The 12,845-nt window shown below is 42.9% G+C and overlaps 1 protein-coding gene across 3 annotated transcripts; it reads right to left on the bottom strand.

Moving 5' to 3' along the window:
* Window positions 1-61: 61 nt before the first annotated feature.
* On the bottom strand, window positions 62-12,063 carry patz1 (POZ/BTB and AT hook containing zinc finger 1). 3 transcript variants are annotated; one of them, XM_023996954.2, is made up of 5 exons: window positions 10,479-12,063; window positions 10,241-10,304; window positions 9,829-10,000; window positions 5,417-5,617; window positions 62-4,430 (listed from the first exon to the last, which is right to left on the bottom strand). In XM_023996954.2, exons 1-5 carry the CDS (start codon window positions 11,720-11,722, stop codon window positions 3,916-3,918), a joined length of 2,196 nt encoding a protein of 731 aa, XP_023852722.1. In that variant the 5' UTR covers window positions 11,723-12,063; the 3' UTR covers window positions 62-3,915. The 3 variants fall into 3 exon arrangements, with proteins under 3 accessions (XP_023852722.1, XP_023852724.1, XP_023852723.1); XM_023996956.2 differs by lacking the exon at window positions 5,417-5,617; XM_023996955.2 differs by lacking the exons at window positions 62-4,430; window positions 5,417-5,617 and adding an exon at window positions 5,624-7,660.
* Window positions 12,064-12,845: the final 782 nt, after the last annotated feature.

The following is a 12,845-nucleotide window of genomic DNA, read 5'->3' as shown; positions in this document are numbered from 1 at the left end:
TGTCATGAAAAGTAAATCAAAGTCAACTCATCCAAAACTATGGCACAATAACACACTCAGGAACAGTTTCAAATACATATTTATTTCATCTGCAACTCTGTATCAATCAGACAGAGATGACAGACTCAAAAACAGTGTACAAAAACAGACGTCTATAGAAAAGTATGCTTATATTGAAATATGTCCAAAGGTTTTATAACAAAACATGTAACTTAAAAATGTTTAAAGTTGAAGAATCTTGACGAGTACAATGATAAAATACCAACATACATATACAAATGTACATCTTCTTTGTGTGCATGTTGTGTACAAAAGTGTCATTGCAATTCACTCTGCGCATGATTGACCATTTAGAGAAATAGGTCCTTTTTCATCTCGCATTTCAAATCTACTGCTGTGCACAATCAGTATTGGGAAGGCACTTTGCAACAGATCAACATAACAATACAAGAAAACAACACAGGTAACTACTTAAGCAATCAATCAATAAAAACATCCTGTAAATTGAACTACCAAAACAGGTGAGATAAACAAACAACCAATACCACCAGATGAATTGAATAGCATGTATGGGCGATCACCAGTGTTGCATATCATATGAGCATATTTCTAAAAACAGCATTGTCTCTTACTTATCCAATAAATAACACAAAGAAACAGGCCTTTTTAAATTGATTTTTACTCCATCCACTGTGTGAAAAGCATCACTATTCAGTGGGGATGTAAAAAAAAAAAAAAAATTGATTAATATGGCCTAAACAGACTGATTGATCAAAGCCATGGGTGGTAGAACTAAACTGGTAGAGTACACACTACCAGAACAAGGTAACAGCACACTGAACCAGACCTGGATTCAAATAGTATTTGATTTAGCTTACCTGGCACAATAGAAGAGTCCCACAAGTGCAAAACCCACCCATCTGTCACTCCAGCCAGACTAGAGCAAATGCTTTCAAGATACTTTTTGAACCCAGGTCTATAGTGAACAGGGATACTTCTGTCACCATCCAGTGAACAACCTCATCCCAACAAACATTTATGTCCAGAACAGTACACAGCAGATCATGGGCACTCACAGTGAGGAAAACCGAACAACCACCACCAAAACTTGGCAAGGAAGGAAAAAAAGGTTATATATATATATATATATAAAATCCCCATTCATCGACTAAAGATGAAATCAATCATTAGATATATATATATATATTCCATGCATGCATGCATGCATGCATGCAGAAAGTATTCTGCATGCTTGACTTTTGCCCAATTTTGTTACGTTACAGCCTTATTCTAAAATTAATTAAATACAAAATGTTCCTCATCAATCTACACACAATACCCCATAATGACAAAGCGAAAACCGGTTTAGAAATTTTTGCAAATGTATTAAAAATTATTTAAAAATACCTTATTTACATAAGTTTTCAGACCTTTTGCTTATGAGACTCTTAACTGAACTCAGGTGCATCCTGTTACCATTGATCATCCTTGAGATGTTTCTACAACTTGGGAGTCCACCTGTGGTAAATTTAATTGATTGGACATGATTTGGAAAGGCACACAACTGTCAATATAAGGTCCCACAGTTGACAGTGCATGTCAGAGCAAAAACCAAGCCATGAGGTCAAAGGAATTGTCCATAGAGCTCAGAGACAGGATCGTGTTGAGGCACAAATCTGGGGAAGGGTACCAAAAAATGCAGCATTCCACCAATCAAGCCTTTATAGTAGAGTGGCCAGACAGAAGCCACTCCTCAGTAAAAGACAACAGCCCTCGGAGTTTGCCAAAAGGCACGTAAAGACCCTCAGACCATGAGAAACAAGATTCTCTGGTCTGATGAAACCAATATTGAACTCTTTGGCCTGAATGCCAAGCGTCATGTCTGGAGGAAAACTGGCACCATCCCCACGGTGAAGCATGGTGGTAGCAGCATCATGCTGTGGGAATTGTTTTCAGCGGCAGTTACTGGGAGACTAGTCAGGATGGAGAGAAAAATGAACAGAGCAAAGTAGAGAGATCTTTGATGAAAACCTGCTCCAGAGCACTCAGGACCTCAGACTGGGGCGAAGGTTCATCTTCCAACAGGACATCCACCCTAAGCACACAGCTGAGACAACGCAGGAGTGGCTTCGGGACAAGTCTCTGAATGTTCTTGAGTGGCCCATCCAGAGCCCAGATTTGAACCCGATCGAACATCTCTGGAGAGACCTGAAAATACCTGTGCAGCAACGCTCCCCATCCAACCTGACAGAGCTTGAGGATCCACAGAGAGAATGAGAGAAACTCCCCAAATACAGGTGTGCCATGCTTGTAGCGTCATACCCAAGAAGACTCAAGGCTGTAATCGCTGCCAAAGGTGCTTCAACAAAGTACTGAGTAAAGGGTCTGAATACTTATGTAAATGTGATATTTTCATTATGGGGTATTGTGTGTAGATTGATGAGGGAAAAAAACAATGAAATCAATTTCAGAATAAGGCTGACAAGTAACAGAATGTGGAAAAATGCAGGCGGTCTGAATACGTTCTGAATCCACTGTATATGAATGAATGTTATATACACTCGTTACAATCACAATATAACGATAAATAAAAGCAGGAATGTACTGAAAGTAATAAAGCAAAACTATCTGACAAACAATTAGACTAAAAGCCTTCTTGTTGATTAGATTCGGAGGACAAAAGCACATATCAGAGAGCACCAAACACATCCAGATATTTCAGCATACATACTCACTGTCGCTCCCTAGTTGGCCTCCTGTATCTAGCATAACTTATAGACAAAAATCAGTACAACACATCGACATCTCAAACATCAACTCATAAAAAAAACTTTGTCCACAAAGCATACAGGGCAATCAATAAATTAATAAAATATATTCTACATTTCTCACGATTTCTAATAGTCAAACCTGAACTTGGTCCCTGTTGAATACCTAGAATTGATTTCACGTGACTAACAAATACATCTGTTCTCTAAAATTCTGTAATAAGAGAATAGAACATTCTCAAATGGAACAGCCATAGGGTTTTATCCTTGCCCTGCAGAAACTGATAGAATTGACTAGGATTCTATTCAGAGTTAGACCAGAGTTCCATTTGCAGCCGCTCCCCTTCAGGAGCTCTGTCTGAAGTAAGGGGAAGCTTGGGTTTGACGGTTTCACCGCAGCTGTGAACAGCATATTGATAATAACAAAGCAATTCAAAATGACCCAGTGAATGCATGTACTAACCCATTGGTTACAAACCACACTCTGTATTTCCATTACCTGACATGATAATAACAGCATTTACTAATATATTTTTCTTATATGTGCATGTGTATGGTAACGGATCTTAAGGGCATCGTTATGTCATAAACAACCATACAAATACAATCCAAAAGGAACATAACAGCTTTCTAAAATCCGCTGTCTAAGTTGCTTAACGTTAAAATAATTCATGTTAATGTACATTTTATATTCTGCTCTGAAATGGTCTTCATAAAGAAATGCTGTATATAGATAGTAATAGCGAGCTCCATGACACAGAATGTAATAAAACAACAGTGAGCGATGATGCCATGAACAGCAAAGTAGTCTATAGACAACGTCAAGAGCAGTCTATAGACAACGTCAAGAGCAGTCTATAGACAACGTCAAGAGCAGTCTATAGACAACGTCAAGAGTAGTCTATAGACAACGTCAAGAGCAGTTTATAGACAACGTCAAGAGCAGTCTATAGACAACGTCAAGAGCAGTTTATAGACAACGTCAAGAGCAGTTTATAGACAACGTCAAGAGCAGTCTATAGACGACGCCATTCCCTTACATCTGATAGGCTGAACAGACCTAACTAGGGCAAATTTCCCACACAAATCTAGGTTCACGTCCCCCCACATTGACCTATTGGTCACTTCCCCCCCACTGAGCTACAGGTCACTTCCCCCCCAGCTCCATCCCACTATGTCCTGCCTCAGAGTCCACCAGCGACGAGGCAAAGGCAGACTGGACAATCTGGAAGCCAAATGACTCCAGCAGAGACATGTTCTGTTGAGGGGAGAAGGGAGAGCCCAGGGAAGGACCCAGCTCCCCCAGACCTGACCCCGACCCTACACCCACCACTAGACTCTTCTGGACCCCATGATGGTGCACTCTGTTGACGTGCTTATTGAGGTAAGACTTGGTGCGGAAGGTCTGGGTGCACTCGCTGCAAGGGAACTTCTTCACTGGAGAGTCCTGGCTGGTCTTGGCTTTAACGTCACCTGGTGGCGACCCTCCCACGGCCCCGGTATCGGTAGAGGCTCCGTTGCAGTCGAACGGCGTCCCAAGCTCCTCTTCCTCAGACTTGTGCGGAGACTTAATTTCGTCGCCGTTGGACAGATCCCCGAACAACGGCTCGTCTCCCTCAGATTCTCTTTGATGGGGGCATTTTCCAGCATTCTCCTGCCCGTCTGAGGTAAATACAGAGGGGGTGGGGGAGGATATGGAGGGGTGGAGGACAGGAGGGAGGAGAGGGAGAGTTGATAAGTTGGGGGTTGGGTAAAGGGAAAGGACACAGGGAGAGTCAGAAAGCAGGGGAATTTTAAGGGGAAAGAAAACCTCAAATTAGGCCATGCACACGCAACACAAAATGTGTCTATTTAGACCAGCAGGCAGCACTGCTCTCCGGTTAGCCGCCGCCACCACCTGCAACATGAACAGAGGACAGTTTACTGCTGTGTGTACTAAGCACCTGCTCCCATGAAACCCATTGGTTAAGAACAAAAAAGAGGAGTATAGTGCTGTTAAGTAGAATTGTTCTGCAATTCTTAAAATACTTTGTGTTCATTTATATTATAGGAACAGAGGGCACATTTGTTCAAATTATATAATACGCAGACATTCTGAAGCTTCATTCATTTACCCAATAGATAATACACTTCATTGAAAGCAAGGTCTTTCTTCCTCGTGAGTTTGGGGCAAAAAAGACAATTCCACAGGACCACTTTGTCATAATTTCTTTATACTTAAAAATGTTMAACCTGGACATAAGTGTTTATTGGTAGCACTATGCGGCAGATTATTTTAGCTCAGATTGAACAATGTACAATATCGGCCCATAATATCTGATATGAAAAAGGCTATTGTATCATCCAAATTTTTACAAAAAAATCATAATAAAAAAATAAAAACAACCGGTGTCATGTTTTAATCATGATACCAAAACCACATCAGAACTACAAACGTGTCGACATAAACTAAGCGGCTTATTTCCAGGAAACCTTTTGCTCATGCATCCCGTCAACCAAATTTCCTTGACTCTTTATGCACATGCATCCCCTAGAGGTTGTTATCTTCTCGTCTAACCAACTCTTTACAGTGGAACTCTTGTTACTCGTCTAATCAGCAGGCCTTGTTAGCGCCCTAAGCCCCAACCCTACTGCTGGCCCATACTGACCTGGCAGAGGCCCGTGGAGGGGGTGAAACCCAGGCGGCCCGGCAGAGTGGCACTCCCAGAAATATGGAGCCCCCCCAGGCCCTGGTTTCCCCAGGAGCAGCTCAGGCTGCAGACCCAGGGAGGGAGGGCCGGCATGGGGGAGAAAGCAGTGACCATCTGCCTCTGGGAAGGTGACCAGCAGCCGTCGACTGGTGCACAGGTCTACACCAAAGACAGACAGAGAGTAGAGAGGGGGCAGCAGAAACAACAGACAAGGCCAGCGGAAACCATACATACGTCAATGTAGTCAGGATATTACCCAGACCTTACTAAGTCTAATTTAGTAGCTTTACTTTGTCCAGTGATTACAATAGACAAAACTGTAAACAGTGAATGAAACTTTTTCCTGTATTACCTGCCAAGCCAGCCAACTTGATTTATTCTAAATAAAAGCAGTTTGCCAATAGATTTAGAATTCTGGCATGCCACCAATAGATTTAGAATTCTGGCATGCCACCAATAGATTTAGAATTCTGGTATGCCACCAATAGATTTAGAATTCTGGTATGCCACCAATAGATTTAGAATTCCACCACATTGCAACGATTTTAGATCTGAGATAGGTAATCACTAGGAAGTCAATTTCTACAGCTAAAAAACTAAATTGAGTTCAAGGTTTTAACCTAGAATCTAAACCTCTCTCCACTAGGTTTTTGGCGATATTCAGATTTTCATACATTTATACCATTTCTGTATCATACTAGGGTATACGTCATTACCGGAAGGGCACATAAGGGTCGCACAAACCAATTTGGGGAACATGGATCTTGATCCAAAAGGGGATTGATTGTCTCTGCTGTAACCAAGAAGCTTGATCTTGCCATCTAGCCACTTAGCTAGCAAGTTAACAAACCAAATGCATAACTGGAGCTCGAGGCGGGGTGGCCGAGGTGGGGGCCCCCCCTCCAACTAAAAAAATGAATCCAAGTACTGTTGGTATGCCTAAATACCTCGGTATACGGTATAACGCCCAAGCCTACTCTCCACACTGCTTTGACTCCTTCTCGCTCTCTGCCAGAGTGAAGTACTGTACAGCCGAATCCATAGGCTGCTGCTAGTTGCCATGGCAATAATAGTTGAAAAAAGCTCCATTGATTCTAGAGGAACACTGCACAGTACTGTATGATTCAATAGACATGCAACATTATAGTGCATCATTTGGCCAATGGCCACAAGTTGATGGAGATGACAGCAAGCAACAAACAGCGTTTTCAGAAAGCGTTCACATTGCCATGCTGAACAGACAGAATAGCATGGCACTAAGGCTATTAAGGCTAAACACAGTCTCTGTGTATGTCTGAGCCCTGACTGAAGAGCAACAAGGCCATTTGGAACATGGGGAGGCATACATGCACTTCTTTGTTGTAGSTTTTTATGAGCTGACTGAGTCCCTGACAACCTGCAGTATCCCAAAACTGACCACTGGGGAGCAGTGCCCCATTAGAGAAGATGCCAAATTCTGTAATTGCAAATGTTTTTTTATTTCAAGAAATAGGCCTATACATATTCTAACCCATTGAGTAAAAGTTATCCTTATTGATAGCTAAATTCACATGATCTCTGCCTAGTAAAACGCAAAAAGTGAAGTTCCCTAATCAACTTCCTCTCACTTTCCTTCTTCACTATATAAACCAAGCAGAAGAGCAGACAATTACACATGCATGCTGATTTAGAAAGAAGTCTGCTGCCATGGGGCTAAAAATCTCTTTATATACACAATATCAGCCAGGACAACCATATCAGCCTGCTGTTCATATGGTGCTTCTGAAGACAGTGTCCCTACTGTTAGCTGATGGAGGCAAAGAGGAGATGGGTCCTTTAGCGTCAGCATCACTGCGCAGGCACAGGCAGGAATGCCTATACGCTTTGTGTGCATGTGTGTATGTTTGTGTATGCTTGTCTTTTTGCCAGGCTTTAAAAACAGATGCAGCAGGTTTTCCCCACAAGCAGCAGAGCAGATGATGATCAACACAAAGCAAGAAGAGACATAGCCTATGCTTGGAGGCAGGTTGGAGAGGAATGGGGTGGGCGGCTGCTTGCCTTCCACTGTGCACTGGCGTCCCGTGTGGTAGGGGGCGCCGCTGTGCATCTGCGGCTCCCCGTGCAGCGCAGGGAAGGCACCGTGTGCTTGGGCAGTATGGGGGAGCAATGGCGAGCCATGGTGCGATTTTACGTGCACCTTAAGGTAGGACGCAGTGGAGAAACCTGGAGACCCAGAGAAGAACACAACAAAGGGCAGTGGCACTACACACCCAGCAGGGAGAGAAAGGATGCACTCTGTTGTTATGTACCCAAAGATGACAGTGGGACAAAAACCACCTCTTTCCCAAATCTGCCTTTCGCTGTGTAATTCTGTTTTATATCTTCATGCAGACAATGATATATAGGAGATGGTAACAAAGGATAATAATATGATTTTGTTGAACTGAGCTGTTGGATGTTGTAACAACCCTCAAAAGCAAAACTGAAGCACATCTAACTTCAAAGGCAAAGAAGAATATGAACCAACAAGAGGCAGGCTAACCACAAGCAAGAGTGAACAACACGCAACCACTGTTCTCCATTATCTTGGCCTACCACAAGAATGACACCATGTCCAGACAGGTAAATCAGGGCAAAATAAGCAAGTCAACCCAATACATTATCTTGACTTGGGGCAAAATTTCAGACCAAGAGACAAACTGCATATGGGGCTTGAAATAATCTACAGTAGTACACACGTTAAGGTAAGACACAAGTATTAAACCTTCACATACAAAATCAAGCCTTTCTAAAAAATAAAACATCAGCACTAACCATGTTTCCATCCAAAGTTTTTATGCAAGTCATACCGTATAAAAAGAAAAAGTAATGACAGCTGTGATGGAAACAGGAAGTTTGGTTAAATTTGATAAATGCCGACAGTTAATATGTTCGTTCGACATGGTGGGATCTTTTTGTGTCTGTAAAATTAATTATGCGAGAAATGGTGGTGGAAACGCCTTTATGTGCAAATTTTGATATAATAACTATCATATCGAAGTAAACTTGGAGTCACACGATAACATGGTGTGGTCATCCCACTACAACTTAGGAAACCATRCAGTTTATTAGGCTACAGATTAAATGAGTTATGATGAACACATGGTGGTGAAAGTGAACGGTGACCTTGATGCTCCTTTCCAATAAATATTGAGGGTTTTATTCTGGTGACATGATGATCGATGGATGACTGCCGTTTAACTAATAAAATATTCTCGCTCTTATCCATCAGTGGCATTGTGGTTAGTGTCCGCCCTGAGATTGGAAGGCTGTGAGTTCAATCCCCGGCCAAATCACACCAAAGGCCGTAAAAATGGGATCTGATGCATCACTGCTTGGCACTCAGCATTAAGGAGCTAGATTGGGGGTGAGGTCCTGCGATAGACAAGCATCCTGTTCAGGGTGTGTACTTGTACATCAAGCTGCCTCACTCTACAGAAGCAGGAGATAGGCTCCTGTCCTATGAGCCGTTCTGGCTTGCACAAGCTGCTACTTACTTATCCATAATAATCTCATCATGCAGCCTACCCGCGCTGTTGGCTAGAGAGCATGTGCCAAGACCAGAGCAACATTAGGCACATTTGCTATTTAACGCAACAATTTTTATGACAAAACTATCGGTAGAGTTGAAAATGATATGGAAACACATTGAACTTTAGATTTTTATTCGGTACATGAAAACTTTAGCTTTAAAATTACATTTTCTGTGCACTATGTCATCACCCACTGATTTTTATACACAACAAGTCTGTTTGGTGGAAACACACCACTGGTGGGAAAATGTGCATTTTATATTTATGCAGATTCTGGACTATTCGCATGAAATCTGTCACCAATTGGATGGAAACCTAGCTACTGTCTGCTAGTAAGTATCTGATAGGTGCAGCTGACAGCTCTATTTTGGATAATTCATTAACCAGATAAAAACATTTGACATTAATGAGACTACACGCATTAGCGTACAAGAGAGTCAATTAGAATGGCAGCAGAAGAATGTTCAGAGGCCAACAAAAAAKAAGAAATGGGAAAAAAACTGGACAACCCATGCAAACACTACAACTATGATCTGCAAATAGCCCATGATTGCAGTTCACAAGCTCTTCTGTAGAAAGCAACCCAAATGCTTTGCACCAGCTGAGGTAGTTGATGGTTACTACAGTATTAGAATTGAATAGTAAACATTTTGGTAGATCATCCTTGTTGCAAGATGGCAATACCATGCTGGAAGAGAGGCAGGTTAACAAGAAAAACATAAGACATAAGAAGATAGCCCAGTCATAGATTGGAAGCTCCCGCCCTGATTCTCCTGACAGGTATGTGGCGATGATGCTACACCCTAGGCCTAAGGTTACCTTTGTTGCATATACCACAGTAGTTGTGAGGTCCTTCACTGTGTTTCTTGAGGTGGTCGGTCATGTACGCAGCTCGGAGGTACTTCCCACACATCTGGCAGGGGATCTTGTCCTCATGACAAGCTAGGTGGGACCGCAGGCGATCTCTTGTAGCAAAGGAAGCATTACAAATCTGAAGAACAGGTGGAAAATACAGGTAAAATAATATGCCCTCATACATGTTACATACATAAACAATATTAATTTACCATCAACCTTTCAACCATATTCTAATCAACAAGAATGACAACTAAATCTTTAAAACAAGCAAATACCACACGGACAGATTTGAAGTGTGATGTTCATTCATTGTGACAAATATAGAATCCACATCCACTCTTCTAAGAGGATCCAGTTGTTGCTGTTGTCTCACCTGGCACTTATGGGGTCTCTCTGTTGTGTGAACCTGCTTGATGTGTCCATTCAGATGGTCTGGCCTGAATAAATCAAACATAGGCATGTTGAGACAGATGGAGGCAGTAGACTACTGATTATGAATAAGACCACCATGTGTATTCATTTTCCCTCCAGATCACAGAATGCTTCAGAATAGAATAGGGAATGCACCTGGAACATGTGGTTTAAGTATACAATAATTGCCCATAGCTCACCTGGAAAACCCCTTTCCACAGCTTTGACAGAGGTAGGGTTTACCCACAGATCCATCATGTGACCGGACATGGTATGACATCCTGTCCTTGCGCTTGAACCGCAGGCCACAGACATGGCAAGCATATGGCTTTTCCCCGGAATGAGACAACTTGTGTCGGTTCAGGTGGTACACATCCCGGAACACCTTCCCACAAATGTCACAGCCAACATGACGTCTCGTCCTCTCGCGCTTACGGCTGTTTTCTAGGCCTACTCCTCCATGCAATGGCATGCCATTCTCCAACAGACCGGGCTGACCAGAGTGCGATATCGAGGTAGGGCCTCCCTCGCCAGACAAGCCGTCGCCGCTACTCGCGCCATGGCTGGACGCTCCATGCTGCGCTTCGTGGTTTCTCAACCGCACAGCCTCTGTAAATGCCTTGCCACATATTCCACAAGGAAATATCTGCTCAATGTCTTCTTTAACGTCAGAGGTGCTGATGTTGTAATGAATAGGCTCCATGACTGTCCCCTTCTTTGGTCGCCCCCTGCCTCTCTTGGAACCCGAAGAGCCCTCTTCTTGGAACGGGTTGCCCGTCATCTCTGATGGAGACACGGGCTGCAGGACTGGCATAGAGGACTGGGGGCTGCCATCCGACATGACTGTATCATTGGCCCGATTTCCATCCACATTATGCGTCTGCCCATTGTTGGTAAACAAGCCATTCCCATTTGACATGTTGTCTACAGCCAATGTGAAACTAAATTCAGAGCCCCCCGTGGCACGGAATAAACTAACGTCGCCTCTTCTTGAGGGTGGAACAAGAATTTGTACATTRGACTGTTTGATTACTTCTTGGCATATCTCGATGACAGAACGCATTAGCAGAAATTTAGCAGCCGTCATCAACTCGGGGAAACATTCCAATCGTACCACAATCCTAGAGGTGTAGGCAAAGTCCAAAATGTCTTTAAAAACTTTGGGACTTATCGTATGCATCTCGAGCTCTTTTGCCTCCCCGTCGCCCTCCGTTTGACACCCAAAAACGGACTCGAAATACTCGCTGCACGCCGCCAGTACCGCCTTGTGGGCAGGGAAGCTCTCTTCGCCGACGCGCAAGATCACATCGCAAAACTTGCCTCCATCTTTCCTCTGAATGTTGAGATTGTGTAGCATCTCCGCGCTATGCTTGATCACCTGATAGGTGTATGAAGAATTCCACGACTGCTCCGCTATTCTCTCCATGCCGAATTCATTCAACATCAATTTTTGTTAGTGAGTAGGGGTGGCGAAACAAACAAAACGTGTACAGCTCAATAGTCTGGAGAAATTAAATAAAACCACGACGACCACCCCTCCCTCTCTAGCATCTAAAATGTAAGCAGCAGTGAAAAATGGTAGCCCCCCCAGCTTCCTGTGAACTTTAACCTTCGTTTCAAAGCGGGGGTTACCGTTCTAAATTTTTATTTCGTTTTGACATAAAGCAAGTGGGTCTCCGTTGTGTCGAGTAAAATGTATTCGTCAAATAGACACTAGCTATTCAGGCTACATGAGGTTGAAGTTGTCAAATACATTCATACCATTTCTCTTCCTGGTTTCTCCCACACAAGCCCCCTCCCCCAGCCACAGGCAAGGTTGAGATTGGGTTCGTTCCTCTGCCCAGGCGTTGCTACGCATGACAGCTCTTTCAACGCCTGGGTAGTGGCAGATTCAGCCGCGCGTCCGATTATAATTTTTCGCTGCAAATTGACCGCAAGCACAATAGATTGTATTTGAAGACACATCATTTAATACCTTGATTATATTGAGACGCGATCATGACTTGGGTGTGGGAATACTTAACAGATTTCTACCGAACCCCTGAAAGGTTTGATCAAAACCGTAAAAATAAAAAAAATAAAAAACTTGAGCCAGCACCTGTTGCCGACCAGTGTTTTAGTAAGTCAATGACCTTACACGCAACCATTAGGTGAGGCATGCAATTTCTGGGACCAAAGGCTACCGACTGTCCTGCGTGCAGAACAAGAGAAGGTACATATGTTAGAATAAATGGCAAAACATGCTTTAGAAAGAGGTTGAACCCAACCATAGTTGATGGTGCAAATTGTTTTTATAACCCATTCCATTTTAGTGGACCAAAATATAGAAATGAAAGCCTACTGTTCAAAGTTCAGATGCCTTTGGAGAATTGCACAACCATCTGCATATGCAAATAATAGCCGTGTTATGTTCTGAGTAAGGGAAAGAAAGTGAGAACCGAAACCCAATTTGATAAGATCGAAAAATCCATGTTCATTGTCAGCCCAAAAGCAAAAATGTAAACAAACCATGAAGGACATTCATTAAGACTGGGGAAAATAGCAGTCTTCAGGCACCCACCAAGATA

Source organism: Salvelinus sp. IW2-2015, linkage group LG11 (genome assembly GCF_002910315.2).
Source record: "Salvelinus sp. IW2-2015 linkage group LG11, ASM291031v2, whole genome shotgun sequence".
Taxonomy (NCBI): Eukaryota; Metazoa; Chordata; class Actinopteri; order Salmoniformes; family Salmonidae; genus Salvelinus; species Salvelinus sp. IW2-2015.
The sequence above is the reverse complement of the archived record's forward strand: the minus strand, read 5'-3'. Positions and strand labels throughout refer to the sequence as shown.